Source organism: Emydura macquarii, unplaced genomic scaffold (genome assembly GCF_026122565.2).
Source record: "Emydura macquarii macquarii isolate MOO-44397 ecotype Brisbane River unplaced genomic scaffold, CSIRO-AGI_Emac_v2 contig_295, whole genome shotgun sequence".
Lineage (NCBI taxonomy): Eukaryota > Metazoa > Chordata > Testudines > Chelidae > Emydura > Emydura macquarii.
The window spans coordinates 3225178-3242299 of NW_027130432.1; the positions used below are offsets into that span (position 1 = coordinate 3225178).

The 17122-nt window shown below is 40.4% G+C and overlaps 2 protein-coding genes and 1 pseudogene across 2 annotated transcripts in view; 1 reads left to right on the forward strand and 2 right to left on the reverse strand.

Moving 5' to 3' along the window:
- LOC137154863 (nuclear receptor coactivator 5-like) overlaps positions 1-1006 on the reverse strand; it is a 44378-nt gene extending 43372 nt beyond the window's left edge. Inside the window, exon 1 of the mRNA XM_067550712.1 lies at positions 901-1006. The gene's annotated coding sequence lies outside the window, so the exon portion shown is untranslated. The remainder of the gene's footprint in view (positions 1-900) is intronic.
- Positions 1007-1902: 896 nt separating this feature from the next.
- Positions 1903-1949, reverse strand: LOC137156466 (U2 spliceosomal RNA; annotated as a pseudogene).
- A 5952-nt stretch (positions 1950-7901) lies between these two features.
- CNEP1R1 (CTD nuclear envelope phosphatase 1 regulatory subunit 1) lies at positions 7902-16608 on the forward strand. The gene is made up of 6 exons (XM_067550730.1): positions 7902-8037; positions 10525-10596; positions 12776-12849; positions 14363-14472; positions 14578-14632; positions 15239-16608. Exons 1-6 carry the CDS (start codon positions 8013-8015, stop codon positions 15278-15280), a joined length of 378 nt encoding a protein of 125 aa, XP_067406831.1. The 5' UTR covers positions 7902-8012; the 3' UTR covers positions 15281-16608.
- The last annotated feature ends 514 nt before the right edge of the window (positions 16609-17122 follow it).

A 17122-nucleotide genomic window follows, 5' to 3' on the forward strand; every position in this document is an offset into this window, starting at 1 on the left:
GATTAGAGGAACCATCTAGATACCAAGGCCCGATCTTGACAGGCAAAAAAAGTGTATTTTTCAATCACGTTAGCTTAATACTCATAAAGATGCCAAGTTCAATGCACCTCAGAACAGTGCAACATACAAAGAAAGAAACAAACAGATGCATCTCTACTTGGCTCAATAAAAACAGAGTTACCAAACGTTAAATGGTTGGAAATGCATGGTTAGAGAGCTATAACTCACGGAATGGAAGCAGACTATCGGAAACACTCATTCCATTCCCACTAGTTAACCAGCAAGAGCCGAAATCTGTTAGCGTTCCCTTCTGCACCGCTGTGCAGCGCGCCGCCGGCCGCCTCCATCGCTGAGATGGCTGCGAGTGGGGGGCGGACGGGGCCTTCTTGGGATATAGAGGATGCTCTTCACAAACAAGGTAATTAGAGGCCGAAGGTTTCACACGTGGTGCGTGACAACACACCGTGCAGGAGACAACACGGCAAGGCGGGACTCGGGAGCCCCAGACCTTGCTCTTGGGGGGGCTGGGGATGCGCGCCTGCCTGGCAGGCCGTGCCGAGAGCAGCTCTCCCGAGGGGGAGTGGGGGTTTCAATGAGCAGAGCCCCGCAGCACCCCGAGCTCGGGCTGGACCCAGACAGGGAGATTTAACCCCACAGGCGGGGCGGCCTCTCCGAGCCGCCCACCCCTGAATTCTCCCCCCTGCGCCAGGGCCGGGCTCCCAGGCTCGGACTGGGACACCCGGGAAGGGCGGGTAGTCCTGGCTCCAGCTCCCCCGGGCGCCCTTCCCTCCTAGGCCAGCCTGCACCCTCGCCGGGATCCAGCAGACCAAGCCCCCAACCCGACCTGCCCCCTCCCGCCGATGACGGCGGCCAGGCAAGCCCTGGGAGCCCCGCACTCACGGCTCGGGGAGTCCAAGCAGCAGCAGCCGCCCCTGCTCCTCCTGTCGCACAAAAGCAGCCGGTCCGGAGCCGGTACGACTGTGGGCGGGCGGGCTGGCTGGCTGGCTGGCTGAAAATGGAAGCTCCGCCTCCTGCCCCTCGATGCCAGGAGAAGAGGGACGCATCGGGACCAGCACCGGCCGCAGCCTCCCGCCACAGTGGCCCCTTCTGGTGGTGTCGGGGAACTGTGCCCCAGAGAGAGAACCACGGGGCAACCATCTCTCCCGGCCCTCCTCGTGGGACTCTGGTTACCATGGGAACCCCACCCAGCTCTCATCCCTCCCCTCCCTCTAGGAGACCCCGCTTACTATGAGGACCCAACCCCCTCCAAGCACCCATCCCTTCACTCCCTTTGTGGAGCCGTGGTTACCATGGGAACTCCTGACAGCACCCATGTCTCTCCTCCTCCTGTTGGGTTCAAGGCAGCTCATCTCTCTTTTCCACTCTGTAGGGCCCTGTGCACCCATGGGATACATCTCACTTACCTATCTTTCCCTCTACCCCTCTGAGATCCTGGTCACTTTGAGGGACACCGTTCCTCAAATCTCTTCCCATCCCCTCTGTGAAGTCCTGGTTTCTATATGAAATGATAGTATATGTGAATGGGGATCACATTTATTAATTTGTTGAGGTGCCAGTTTTCTAAAGCTGACCTTTTACAAACTACATTTTTGAATTTGATAAACATTATAGCCAATATTTGAATGGAATGTAATTGGATAATTGCTCATTACTGAATCCAAAGAGTTTTAGTTTACTAATTTTATTGCTAGGTTATTTTCAGGTCAGCTTTTACCTTGAACAGTACTTTTCAAATCAGAACACTTAGCAAGATCCTCAAAGGTATTTAGGTGCCTAACTTTCATTGAAATCAATGGAATCAATTAATCAATCATCAGTATATAATCAACAGATATAGAGATTAAGTTTGGATATTAGCTATTCTAGTCACCTACTAAAAAAGTTCTCAAATCGAGAACGTATCAGATATTAAACTGATAAGAACAGATTAAAACGTTTTATTAAAGTGAATGTTTAACAAAAATAACAAAAGGTAACCCATAAAGTTAAAGAGACAAAGTTATAAAACATCCAGGGATAGTATGCAGGTTATTGGGGGGGGAGGGATACGGGGTGTGATTGACTTCCCTATAGCCACCTGGGTTTTCCCTATGGCTATAGTATTCCCCATAGCTATGGTTATGTGATTGTGTGTGTGTCACAATTAAAGCTGCACCCGATCCAACTCTAAAATGTAGCAATGTGATTCTTTTCCATGACATGGGAGAACAACAAGGGATAAGCTGTTGTATCCTGGATGCGGGGTGATGGTGTGGGCGCTAAGAGATAAAAGGGGATATAAGGGAATGGGGGAACATTCTACACACTATCTTGAAGGCAATGGACATAGGCAGCATTGAGGTCAAGCAGTTATACCACAGAACAATAAAAATCACCAAGATTTCTTATAACGTTTACTTAAAATCATCAATTATCAATTCCTTAGTATTTCTAATAATACATTTATCATACTTCAAATAATTTGCCAAGGAATAAAAAGTTAGTTTGTCTTAAAGCACTCTTATGAATAGTGTCCCTGTTATTGCTAGTGTTAGGTTTGAAAGAGACTAGTTTAAAGCATCAAAAGCTATAGTTTAGAAGTTTCCTTTGAGGTTCTCTTAGGTCAATTTACTTGGACTTACAAAGGAGAAACATACATAACTTTGTTAAAATCCCAAATATAGTTCCTTGGGGTGTCAATAGAAAGACTGCAGATGCAACAAAATAACTTTCAGTTACTTACATCAGTGGTCCTCAACCTTTCCAGACTACAGTATTCCTTTCAGGAATCTGATTTGTCTTGCATACATCCAAGTTTCACCTCACCTAAAAAATACTTGCTTACAAAATCAGATATAAAAATACAAAAGTGTCACAGCACACTATTACTGAAAATTTGCTTACTTTCTGATTTTTACCATATTATAAAATTGATTGAAATGTAAATATTGTACTTATATTTCAGTGTATAGTATATAGAGTAGTAAAACAAGTCATTGTCTGTATGAAATTTTAGTTTGTACTGACAATTGTAAGGCTTGAGGTTGTTTTCAGCTAACAAGCTGTAGGTCCCAAGGGGTAGCTATGTTAGTCTGTATACAGCAAAAACAACGAAAGTCCTGTAGCACTTTAAAGACTAACAAATTTCTTCAGGCATAAGCTTTTGTGGGCTGCAATCCACTTCGTCAGATGCATGAAATAGAAATCAGATAGGAGGTATATATATACATCCAAGAGTAAGAAACAACAATGGGGAGGGTAGGTGCTCATTCACCTGCACATCTACTAATGTAATATATGCCATCATGTGCCAGCAATGCCCCTCTGCCATGTACATTGGCCAAACTGGACTGTCACTACACTCAAGAATAAATGGACACAAATTAAACATAAAAAATGGTAACATCCATAAACCAGTAGGAGAGCACTTCAATCTCCCAGGACACTCTGTAGCTGACTTGAAAGTTGCCATACTTCTACAAAAAAACTTCAAAAACAGACTTTAGCAAGAAACTGCAGAGCTGGAACTCATATGCAAACTTGACACAATCAAACTGGGTCTGAATAGGGACTTGGAATGGTTATCTCATTACAAGAAGTAATTGTCACTGTTCACACATTCTCACCTTCTAATCCAGGGGTTGGGAACCTTTTTTCTGTCAAGGGCCTGATGGTGGCCCTGGCGGCGGGGGGGGAATTCGGCGGCGGCACGGTTTCACGGCGGTGGCGGGGTTCCATGGGGGGCGAGGGGGAAGTGCCCACCGCCGAAGTCCCCCCGCCACAGAAAAGGGGCAAATAGCGGCAGGGTTTCGGCGGCGGGCACTGCCCCCCCCCCCCCCCCACAGAACCCCGTCGCCGCCGTGAAACCGCGCTGCCGCCGAATTCCCCGCCGCCACCGCATTCCCCCCCACCGAGAGGGCCAGACCAAATGATTTTGCGAGCCGTATACTGCCCGCGGGCCGGACGTTCCCCACCCGTTTTAATCAATGGCTGTGAATAGGCCTCATCTACTCTAACAGAATGGATTTTGTTTACACCTACCCTTCCCTTTGTTGTTTCTTACTCTTGGATGTATATATATACCTCCTATCTGATTTCTGTTTCATGCATCTGACGAAGTAGGTTGCAGCCCACGAAAGCTTATGCCTGCAAATATTTGTTAGTTTTTAAAGTGCAACATGACTCTCAGTTTTTTTTAAGTTGTAGGTCGAAACTCATTTAAATAGCTAATGAGCATACCTGAGCCTCAAGGACAATGGCTAGTGTAAACATCTGATGGATCAGGCAGTCAGATGGCCTCTTAGTGATTCTAATTCCAATGAGAACAGCACATTTGCTTTTAGAATTTCTGAATTTTAGAACTTTAGAATTTGTCACCTGCCACCTATCTGTAAGGACCCTCGCCCCTTCTTCCTCGATCCTACTCCCACCCTGAGTGTAGCCCTAGGATCCTTGATGTAAATAGAGTGATTAAAGTGTCTCTACATATATGTAAGGACCATTATCACTGTTGTTGTCTCCGGATGGGACAATGTCTGTATGTGTAAGTGAATAGATGAAGAATTTAAAATGTACTATGCAATCGATAAGAAAGCGTATATAATTGACCACTGTAATACCATGAAGTTGAAGCTGATTTATCAGACTTCCCGGTATCGTGAATAAACCTCTTCAGTATTGTCTGTGCTGCCTGATTCTTGGAGAAAGAATCCTTCGTGCTTTAGACTTCACTAGTGCTTTTCTCAGCCAGTTGCAAAACTAGGCTAATATCTAGAATGAGTTGATATATCCTCTCAAAGACCTCTGAGTAACCCCAGGGATATACCACTGATTTACCTTAAAAAACACAGAGAAAGACAATCTCTGAAACAAGGTTTCACCACTTCTTAGTCCTGGTAATCTTAAGAGAAGGGAGAGGCTGTCTACATGGTTGGTCCAACCACCCGGTAGCACTTCTGGGTTCAGCAATTTCTTGATGGGTTCAGGAAACTCTGAAGATCCACACAATCCACTGTTTCAGGTTTCATTGGAGGAGGGAAAACCACTTATTTCTACTTGCCAACAGGCTTTAACTTTTTTGCTCCCTCAGTTTCTTTGCTGTCCAGTAGATGGCGATGGTGTATAACACATATTTTTTATCCTTTTCTTTTCGGAGGCTTTTTATATATTATTCATTTCAATTCTATATTTCTGTACTAACCCAGACAATTCATTAGAATCCCTCCTTTAAGTAATTTATTTTAATATTTTAAATGTATACACAGGGTAGGTGCTTATATCTTTCAATATTCTTTTTCATTCTCATTCATATCATTTCTAGAGTGCAACAATCGTTTACAAAGAAAACAAACAAAATCCTTGATAGTTCCTCTAAATTTGGTGGACATAGACCATGCATTCCTTGATTATATCTAATACCTTTCATTTCACATCTTTCAGGGCTTACAACAGAACAAGAGACATTATAATGAAGGAACTATTCATTCAGTTAATCTATACAGAGATGTCAGAAATTTCCGGTCAATTTCCTTGAGTAGACAAGCTCTTAGACAATGTGTCTTAAAAGTTTAAGGTGTGTATTGCTAGTCTTCTGGGAAAACAGAGGTGGACTAAACAAAAGTACATTTTGTAACCTTAGTTGTGTCTTTGATAAAGAAGGGAGTGAGTGCTTTTCTGATTTAAAGGCCGGAAGAACCTATAGTTATCAACAATATATTCATGATGTATTTGGCATTTGTATATCTCACAGGGCTCCTCATACCAGCACCCATCTCTCCTTTCTCAATATCAGAAAATTAAGGACAGTGCAAAGTAGAGTCCGTCTTCTACCTTCCAGCCCCATAATCTACTTTTGAAGCATAGTCAAGATCAGGAACACCCCTCATTCACCAAGCACTCCCTTTGTGGAATCTTTGTGTCTGTAGGGGCTCCCCCTTATCTTCTAAGTACCCAGCTTTCTCACTTCCTCCCTTTGACTGTGACAGGACACTACTCTTTCAACCCCTGATATTATGGAACTAAAGACAATGCAGATTTTAGATGTATGAGGCATGGTTGAGATATCACTTTCTGAACTGGTCCAACAAAAATATGGCACTAACTAGAAAACCATGCTGTTTGTGTGGGAGAAAGGGATTAGACTAAGCACCGACATCTTTGTAGGGGCAGCAACAATTTTAATAAAGTTAGAGGAGGCCATGAGAACAGAACTGTAATAGTTTAAGAGAGATTCTCAGTACCTAGGAAAATATAAACTTTAAATGTTGCTTTTGGCCACTCTGTCTTTTTTATGCAGAAATCAACAAGCCATCTTCTGAGTGTTACATTTAAAGAGCAACACAAGTGATCCAGCTCAAACTCAGGCATCTTTCATGATAGTGTAGAGGTAGCAGTCAAGCATTTTTATAATTTCTCCACTCCTAAGATGCTTGTCCTCTCTCTCTTGCATATGGCATCTGCAGAGCATCATTCTACAGATGCAGTTGTACATCCATAAGCCATTTCAAGTCCTCCTCTGTGATGTTGTGGATATCATCTAATTCACCTTTGAATCTACATTTGGGGCACTGCATTATGATTTGATGGTTTGGATGTTCTCACCGCAGTTGCACAAAGGGGAGTCTTTTATTTTCCATTCTTGGATCAAGTAGATGCATCTCCAAGGTTTGTTTGGATGCAGTTCAATGTGGTCCAAAGTATGCATGGCACGTCAGAACCATGAGGGTGGCTTGTTGGGTCAGTAATAAATCGCTTGTTTGGAATAGTAGAGGTCATCCAGACACTTTGCTTGTTGGGACAGTAATTAATATTATCTTTCACCAGCAGATGGAGACAGAAAAAGAATACATCTGTCTGAATTTACACCTTGTCAGCTTTGGAAAAATCAAATCAGTATATTAAAAAAAAACACAGGAAATTTGGTTTTTGTTTTGCATTCCCTACACATTGCATGGGTCACTGCTTTACCTGGTTCTAGAGGCACATACATGTAGTTATTGTGATCCCTGCTGTGTGTCTGAAAGTGTCTTCTATGTAAACTAAACATAATTTCAAATGATCCTGAAAACTAGGCTCTCTCTGCAGTTTTGGTATTGCTCAAAAGGCACATTTCAACTTTATTTTTACTATATATATTTCAGGGGAGGGTCACCAACCTGGCCCTTCACGACGTGCAGAGGGTGGGAGGCTAAGGAGGCTCTGAGGGGCGGCTGGATGGAGTTCAGGGGCGGGCAGGAGGGCGGGGAGCTGTAGGTGACGGTAAACCACTATCAGTTCATTAATCCTCATGAATAATCAAACCTACATGCAACATTAAAACAAAAATGAAAATGGATGGTAAAATAGTTTATCAAAATAAGCTATCTCACTTTTTGGACTACAATGTTAGAGTGGAACCTATTCAACATATAAATAATCAGTGTGCCAATACGATAGGTTTTCATGCAATCACCGGGTTAGAAGGGACTGCAAGGCTCACCTAGAGTCAGTCTAACCAAGGTTTAGGGTCTGGGGCTTGTCCCATAGGAGATCAAGGCACTGATCCAAAGGAATCTTGATTTCAATGGCCTTTGGCTCAGGCTTCTCCTTGCTCTGGTTTTCACGTGCAGAGCGATGCTCTCAGGGCTACAAACACACAAAAGAAAGGCAACAGCCATAGACTTTGCTCGGCCGGGCTCCCCCCCTGCAGCTGCATCAGCGCCCCGCCCTAACGAAACGTCACCCAGCAGCCATGTGCAGACTCCCCCCACCCCGCTTGGCTCTTTGCCCTTGCAAACACGCCCCTTCCCTTCACAGCCAATGAAAATGGGGCTTGCTGGGGAGGGGTGCAATCCGGAGAGGATGTCCAATGGGGTGCGGCGTTGTTTTTAGGGGTGGGCGGGGAGTGCGGAAGGGGTGGGGGCTGGAATTAGCTGTCTGAGTCCGGGCCGGATGGGCTGCGATGCGGCCGGGAACGGGCTCGAGACGCTGAGGAGGGGGCGGCCGTGCGTTCTTACCGCCCTCCCCCAGCCGCCATGAATTCGCTGGAGCAGGCCGAAGGTAATGGGAGTGGCGGGGGCCCCGCCGGGCCAGTGACCGGCCCTCCTCTCCCGGAGGAGGCCGGGATGACCGGCCGCCGCCGCCGAGGGAGCTTGTCTGTGGGGCTCCCGCGCCCCAGAGTGGTCTCTCCTCCGCCCTGAGCCCGCTCCCTTCAGCTGGAGGCGGCAAAGGGAGCTGCCCGGGAGCGCGTAGCTGGCCAATGGCAGCGGGCCCCCCCCCCCTTCCCAATCCCAGAGCTCAGGCGATCTCCGAAGTTTCTGCGGGGCGGGGAAAGGGAGTGAGGGACGCACCTGACCGCCTCTGGGCCTCCGGTTTTGTAGGGCCAAAGGTGAGCTCTGCAAACCTGCCGCAGGCCAAGGTCCCTCCGTCCTGCCTGGTGCCCACAGCATCAGACGATTGGGGAGGGGGGAGTGGTTTAAGGGCGAGGAGCCGGCGACTCAAGCAGTCCTGGGGGGTGGTTTGGGTTTTCGTTTGCTTGCTCATTGATGGAGCTCTGTAAGCAGCGCTTGCCTTGGACTGACGATAGACCGTGGATTCGGTTATAAAATGGGCAACGTTTTACCTTTTAACTGAGCCAAGTTATTTGAATGAGAGTGCGTGCACCGGCTTTCTCCACAGGGAACAGGCCAGTCGTCTGCAAAACTTCCTTTCTTGTAACCTTTCTTTGTTTGCGTTGTTTCATGAGGGAGCCTCTCTTTTAAACTCTGGTCTATTAAGTTTATTTCTGCCTTGGTGAAAAATTTGCTGTACATGTGGGAAACGTGTCATAGAATATTCCTTTTTTAATGTAAGAGAGAGATTCAGCATAGGTGTAATTCTTTAATTGCATTCTATATCTCAAATACATTGAGATGTAGTAATCTAGCCAAGGAATTTTTTTTCTTCAAGAAAAATACAGCTCACTGAGCTTCACTTTATTTGACCAAACGGATACTTGTTTTAACTTTTGGTGTGGATGTGTAGTAAAGGGTATTGGAAGGACCTTAAAGCTGCTTTTTCTGGGGGGGGAAAAATCAATCCAGGAGAATATTTTAATAATACACCAGTACTTCAAAATTAGATAAGTAAATGTCTTGTATAGAACAAACAAGATGTAGATACATTAGCAAAAATATTGGAAATTATGAGAAAATTGAAATGACTAGTTGTCAACCACTCATTGTAACACTGTATATATCAGAATTATTTCTTTGGTTAGAACTAGTAGACACACATTTTTAAACAGTAAAACAATCCTTTTTTTGAAAGAGGTCCTTAACAATTGGGATTCCCAAGGCTTAAAAACTGTAGCTCAAAGTTTATATATACTGTTTAAAAAAAACACTACAAATTGTATCTAATTTTCAAATGTTTTCTATTGAGTAACATTAAAATATTATATTTGTTCCAGTAGATAAACATTGAAATAATCTCTGCATGTATTTTAGAGTAAGTACATATTTCAGTAACAGGCATACATTTTAATAAAGGTATTTTCCTTGTAGTTTTTGCACTGTAACCTTAATTAGAATGTGACATTTCATGTTGTATAACAATTTATATAAACTTCTAAATTGCTATATAACTGCTATTCTTTGAAATAATTTCATGTTATCACTTTACGCCAGTTTACATTGAAAGTATAGACTTTTGTTAATAAAAAATTCAAACTTTAGACTAATAAGTTAGTGGAATAGTTTTAGGCCCCAAACTCCTCTGATTAAAAAGGAAAACTTCATGAAAGTTAAAATGAATAGTTGACTTTTTTAAAATCTAAAAGTATTTCTAAAGTATACTTCTCTTCATGTTAAACAGTTCCCCTGTAATGTTGTAAAGACAAACATACTACTTCATAAGTCAGATTGTAAAGCTGGCTAAAATTTAAATGATTTGACTGTATTTTCATTGTCCAAGCTGAGTGGCATGTAAAAAATAAATGTAAAAATCTCAAATGATGCCAACTAAGTTAGACTATCAACATAACTCATTACAAAAATGATTGTAATCACAACCAAAATACCTAACTCTACTTATCATTAGCACAGACCATAGAGTATAATAGGGTTTTTCTGACACATTTTACATTTAAAAATATACCTTGTTTTAGAGTATTTTAAGGAATTAATATGAATGGCCTGCAGTTAGACTTACAAAGGGATACCTTGTCAAGGTATTCTGATCTCTTCAATATATATAAAGCTTTTCTTTATATGGAAATGCCTGTTGCTTGAATATTACTTTTTGGTGGGGGGGCTTGACCAAAAAGTATGGTGAGTTCTAAAGCTGTGTTGAAATGCAATGCTATGCATCTTTCCATCCACCATTGTTTACTATGAGATACTTTTGTGATTTTTTTGATGATTTACATCGATCCATTACAGCTTTCCTCTGCAAGTTGAATCTGAGCTGCACAGGGCATAAGTAACATAATAGGATTTGAAGCATTAACTATTGAAGTTCAACTAATAGGCCACGACTAATTAGATTTCTGCCTGACCTTTTCCTCAGATCTCAAGGCTTTTGAAAGAAGACTTACTGAATATATTGCATGTTTGCAACCAGCTACAGGACGTTGGAGAAGTAAGCTTAACGTTTTAAAGGAGACATTGGATTAACTCTTTAATACTACTTTTGGCATTTACTGATGGATATCCCTATGGATTGATTGTGTTTACAAAAACAAATCCATGCTTCAAAAATGTACTGTATGTACTTTGAATGTTAGCCTAAAATCTTTTAAATATTTGAAGGTAACACACACAAACTTAACAAAAATAACTAAAGTGATATAACACTATTGCATCTACACCATGTGCACAAAATGCTTACAGTATTTGCCCGCTCACTATTCAAAAGTAGATATTGGCAAGAACAACAAAGCTGAAGCATAATCAGTATGATCTTCTAGGCAGCCTCAGAGAGTGGGCCAGGATTGAATGGGCTTTGAAGATTGAATTAATCTTTTAAAAGAAACTCTTCAGAACAAAGTACATTGAGGCTTTGTGATTAAATCTGCACTACCTTTTTTCAGTCTTGTATCTATTTTGTGGCTGTATCAAGGGATTTGGTTTCCAAATCAGGCTGTCTTTCACCATGATAACCTTCAATAAACAATTGGTTTTCAATTTTCTCCTGTTCATTAGGTTCCAAAGTTTTCCCCAAACCAATTTACCAATAACTGATTCTATAATTTATTATTTTATGGGTGTGTTCACTTTCCAATAGTTGGAAATCTCTTCCAAACCTATTCAAATATTTTTAAATGCAGGCTAAGGTTTTACTGACTTAAAGTGCACTCATAAAGAGAGTGTGTGTTTAAAAAAAACAAACCAAAAAAAAAAAACTTTCTTTACGTGGCATCCAGTAACTTTATAATTCTGTTACCTGATAATAACTGCTCGGTTCCTGGGAAACTGGTATTGATATAGGTTGGTCTTTTTTTATCTTTCTGTGTGAAACAGGAGAAATAACTTTCATTTTATATGGTGCATAAACTTCTCAGTCCCCTTAGAATGTGCCAATTCCATCCCCTAACTGGACTGTTTTTCTTTTATCAGTATTGCCAGCCCCAAATATTAAATAATCACAAGTCTGCTTTACAAGCAGTGAGGTTTGAAGCTTTTAAGTGTACTCCATTTGCATCTTTCAGGCTTTTCTCCACAACCGTGAGTGGAGGTCTAGAATTAAAACTGTTAGCTTTTATTTAAAAAAAAAAAAAAAAAAATTCTTGCATAATCACTTGCCTTCTGGGGCAGGAGTGTTAAGAAAAACACTTGCAATGAAATTGCAAGTATTGGTAACACCGCTGTTTGACATTGGAGAGTTAAGTTTTCTCTAATATGTCTTTACTTCTTTGTTTCCTATCTTTATCCATTTCTCATTTTTTTTTTTTTCTCCTTTCATGTTTTGGTATCCTTCAATAGGCTGTGGTATCTTGCAGTACTTCATTCCTGATGTTTTGCCCCCTTATCTCTCTTGATTATAGTGAGCCGGTTTGGAATTAGTTTCCCAAACTATTTTAAGTGCTGCTGCTTAGTTTAAAAAAAAAAAAAAAACAACTTCCCATGTACTGTTGCCAGGAAACTTTTTAACTCGTGCTACATACATTCCATTATATTTTCTACCCTTTCTACAAACCTTCATCAATAATAAGAGCATATTGATGAAAAGAGCATGATAAAACATCTTAGGTTGTGGTGAGATTCAGTTGTAGGCCCTGATCCTGCAGGCAGCTTTCATGCAGAGCAAATTACAGGACTGGCAGCTTAGTTTGGCCCTTGGAAGTTACATGCAGAATACTATAAGGCTGTTTGGCTTTTTAGCGTGTTGCTCCAGAAAGTTATCCTGTACTACTTTCCCGAAGTTTTCCAGCTGTTTCTAAATCTGTGTCTAGTGCCTCTCATCTCCCCCCAATCCACAGGATGTCTTTACTTATCAAAACGCTCTCTGGTACTAGCTTTTTGTCCTCTCTAGAGGCTTATAAAATTGTCAAAGGGTTGCATTATTTTAAACTATAAAACATTTTTTTACCTCCTTCCACTTTGACTTCACGAATAGAAAGGTGGGAGTCCAAATGAGAAACTAACATGATATGCAGGTAGAACTCTTCAGAGAAATCTTGCTCTTCTTTGGACATTCTCATTAATCAAGAATGAGGAGGGGAAAGAAAATAAAATGTAATCTCTTTCAAAGCTTTGAATAAGACATTTCTAATGAATATGAACCAGATGTGTTGCTTATGACTTCTATTTTTCATCAGTGATTCTTATAGTGGTATCAGTCTGCACAGCAACTGGTGCTTGGAATTGGTTAATAGATCCTGAAACACAGAAGGTAAGATATACTCTAATGTTGAAATATTAAATGTCTCATAATTTCTTGGCTTTGCAGTATGTTTGGAATTTAGATGATAAAAAACAAGTGTATGTAGTGTGGAGTTGTGGAATGCCTTGAAAAGTGAAAAGCTCATGGCAGGGTTATTTCTGTAACTGAATCAAAACATTGGTGATTAAGAGCAAATTTAGTGGATCATTTACAGTACAGGAATCACTTTGCTTTGAAGGGGTGACTAAGAATACTTGAGGCATTCCACTGCTGAATTGGGGTGATTTTCTCAGAGTAATAATTTTGTTCTCTATCTATAGAGCATAGTGTGCAGAGGTCACCTTCAACTAGAGTGATCCATAATCAAGAAAATGGAAGTTGAGGACATTAGCAAGTTAATTAGTCCTAAAAGGTTTTTTTGTTTGTTTTTTTTTTCTTGTGTACCTCTGCACTTTGGAAATATCTCCCCCTTTTCGTAGCAGTGGGACAATTTAAAATTTGTCACCCTATATATGCATACAGCGTCTATGCAGTTAAGCCTTTATTTAATACTACCTAAGATGATCAAACTGATTTTTTTTCCTGAATTGTGTGGGTGGAGTAGCCTGAGCCTTAATATTCTAAATTTCAGCCCAGGCCAGATATTTGCAGCTTGTATTGAAATGATAAAAGGTAGTTTCACAGATAGCCTAGAAATCTGCTATCTGAAAGTATAGTTATCCAATGAACGTTATTATGTGGCAAGAAAATTTCTGAGTTTTGAGTGGAATGTAGGCACTTCGCTTTACCACTAAGCTGAAGAAAATTGATAAAGGATTCTTAACTTATTTTCATTTTTACACCTTAGCAATAAACTGAGATACAGCTGTTGCATTCTATTGAGAAGTGGAAGGAAAAATACAAGATGAGTGACGAACAATTGATTACTTTTGTGTCATTAACAGGAAAGTACTCTTCAATTTTAGAGACTGTTCCCATGGAACTTTAAAACAGAAACTGATCTTAATTGCAGAAACTCGACCAGCATTATTATAGTGAGAAATGTAGCTATCAAATCAAAAGCTGATGATAAAATATCCACAGGTCTCATAGTTTTAAAAGCTCTCTTCAGATGTTAGCACTCTATTTTGTCCCTACTTTAAAAGGTCATGGATAGCGGATCTAAAATTTTACTTGTTTTTTTTTTTCTTAAACAGCACATCATTTAATTGGGGAGCTGCTGTAATTGGGACATCTCCCAGGAAAATGGGAGAATGTTTTCTGTTGCCTTCCAGAATATTTGAAAGCAGAAGGGATACTCACTGGAAGGATGTTTGGTAGAAGCACTTTCTACAAAGAGTAGCAGGGTTACAAGGAATGGGTAACTTCTGAGTAACAAGGGAATTTTGAAGTGATCTATTCCAGTTTAGCCTAGTGGCCTAAACATTAGGTTTGAAATACTTAGTGTCCAGATTGATGATGTCCCTTCAATCATGGAATCTTTTAATAGTTTTTCTTCAAGATAATTTGATTTCTCTCATAGGTGTCCTTTTTCACATCATTGTGGAATCATCCATTCTTCACAATTAGCTGTATTACTCTTATAGGCTTGTTCTTTGCTGGAATACACAAAAGAGTGGTGGCACCATCAATGTATCCTTTGACAGTTTGTCAGATGAAAGTTGAGGTAATTCTTACTGTAACTGCAGCCCACATTAAATCTTTGTCTAGTACTTTCCTTTGACGAAATCCACACAGTATAGCAGCCCGATGTCGAACAGTCTTGGCAGAGTATAATATGTCCTGCGATGATGTAAGTGACTCTAATCTGACTGTATGTACACATTTTGAAGGCAGGAATAAATGCAAAAAAGGGGAAATTGCTCTCTTCCTGAAGAGACACTGCAATCCTAGCTGGCATGGGTATAAATAGCAGAGTAGATGGTGAGACAAGGCTGAGGCGTGTAGACCGCTTTACCTGTGTGAACCACCCAACCAGTATCTCCCATGTCTATACTATGGGAGACTACACTGCTATTTTTAGCAGTGTCGTATTCTGCTGCTAGAGCTTTCTTTGCTGTAGGGAAAGGCTCTGGCTGGATGTGGTGGATGGCAGCAGGGAAAGGGTCGGGCAGTTCCCTGTTGCCAGAGCCTTTTACTGCAGCATCTAGCGAAACATGTAGTGCCTGTACTCTCCATGCTGTTGAAAGGGTAGACAGCCTAAGTGTGCATGTTTACATTTTTACAAATAATGTATGGCTAAAATGTGAAACAAGTCACTTAATGGTTCTATGGATGCAAACCCTTAGTTTTCACCCGTTAGTGCAGATTAAAGAGAAATTAATACACATAACATTCACTTTGTAATAAGACTGTTAAATTTCAGGGGTTTTTTAACTTTAATTTTTCTCTTTTGCAGACTGGAAAACTAATTTTGAAACCTAGGCCCCATGTTCAATAATCGCTATCTTTCTTCAACTCTGTCCACTACCAGGGAAACCAAAAATGACATTTTCTCAAGGTAGTATATCAGCAAAAAGCCAAACAGGACTGGTTTTCAGTTGCCTAGGAGTGAGAGTCTTACTTACAGTTGACAGTGAAAAGTGTGCAATATTACCTTCTGGCATATTTGTCTAAATTATCTTTTGACTATCCTCATGTTATCAGTGCTTTTGCTACTTTTGATTACCTCTTTTTCAGTATTAGTGTCACTTTTGTTCTTCAGGTAGAGCAAAACATGCAGGTGAAGTATGTTAATTGGTTACCAAGTTAAACTTGGAAACCAAACCTCATTTGTTTTTTATAATGTGTTTTTGCAAACTACTGTAAATAGCAAATCAATGCCAATGTTAAGCAAAGAAGAATACGTGCTGTGTGGATTCTTGTTCTCATGAACCAGTATTTAAAGGGATGCTTATTTGCCATTCCCACAGCTTTTTATTAATGTACTTATTAATTACAGTTGTCTTTTTTTCATTTCTGGTTACGATGTTTTTGGAATCAGCCAACAAAAAAGAGAAATCTATGGTGGGGGGAAAAGTCTTATTATGTTTAAGAATATTGCAAATTTGTGAAAGTATCACTTGTCTAACTACATACAGTACTTCAGCCACTTTCACTGTGGTTATCCTTAGTTCAATGTTTTGATCTAATTTTCAGTACAACCTATTTTTAATGATTTTAACATTTTAAAAACTCTTAAATATGCTTACGTGTTTCAGATTATAAAAATTCTATACTATATCTGAATTCCATAATCATACTGTTTTAAGAATGGATTTTATGCTGTGATAATCTGGCTATGAAACTAGTATTGTAAATGTTTAACTTCAGATCAAAATCATTTGATAAAGGAAATATATGAAAAGTGCCACAAATAAATTAATAAAACTCTAAAGTGTTAAGAGTAAGTGTGGCTGTTATGTATACACAGTGTAATAGTTCTTGAAATATTTACCATAATCATAACAGTTTAATTTTAAGTGTTCAAGGTGCCTTTTACCTGTTTCAGATTTTTTTTTTAATTTAATTGAGCATAAGACTGCATAAAAACACACAGCTATTGCCGGCACAGTAACCTCACACTACAGATAAGACAAGCAAAGCTGTCTCTTAAAGTGAGCATAATTTGACTTTAATGTATGTTAAATTTTCACTTAATTGCAGCAATAAAATCCTTTGCCTCTAAAGTTTCTTCCAGGGGTTTTGTACTTTTATCCTTCCATTGTTTTTAACTGATGTACATTTTGTAGGTAAATATGTGCATTAAATAAATACTTTATATATAAATGGTATGTTTGGTGTTTTTAGTATTGTAAATTGACAAATGTGCAGATATAGGATGGTAAGTGACAAAAGCTGAACAGTTACATACTTCAGTTACAAACAGCTGAAGATTCCAATGTTGGAAATATCATTTTGGTATTTTTGTGAAATGTCATATTTGTAATTCTGGATATTGAAGTTGCCAAAATAGGGACAGCATTGAAAGCAGCAGCGCATGGTCCCTCCACAACAATCCACCAGTCTACCTCAATCCTGTTCCAGATACCTGTTCTAAGCGTGAGAAGATGTTTTGTCTCTATCTTCATTCAGTCTTTGTCCTCCCTGGGCCTGGCCCCAGGTTCAACAAAGCACTTAAGTATGTAGTTGGGCGCTAACAAGAGTACCATAGACATTGATGTGATATGAGCACTTGTTGATATGGTGTGCCCTTGTCCAGTTCCTGGTGAACATATATCATGTAGGCTACTGAATAATCATCACATGGAAACTACTGTTAGTCACTTCCAAACTGAGCTGG

What these genes read in the sequence shown, in the direction of transcription:
- CNEP1R1 (XM_067550730.1), top strand. Translation starts at nt 8,013, where the DNA reads ATGAATTCGCTGGAGCAGGCCGAAG. An exon ending in TTCGCTGGAGCAGGCCGAAG is followed by an intron (nt 8,038 to 10,524) that starts GTAATGGGAGTG and finishes CCTTTTCCTCAG; the next exon opens with ATCTCAAGGCTTTTGAAAGA. An exon ending in TAGATCCTGAAACACAGAAG is followed by an intron (nt 12,850 to 14,362) that starts GTAAGATATACT and finishes TTTCTCTCATAG; the next exon opens with GTGTCCTTTTTCACATCATT.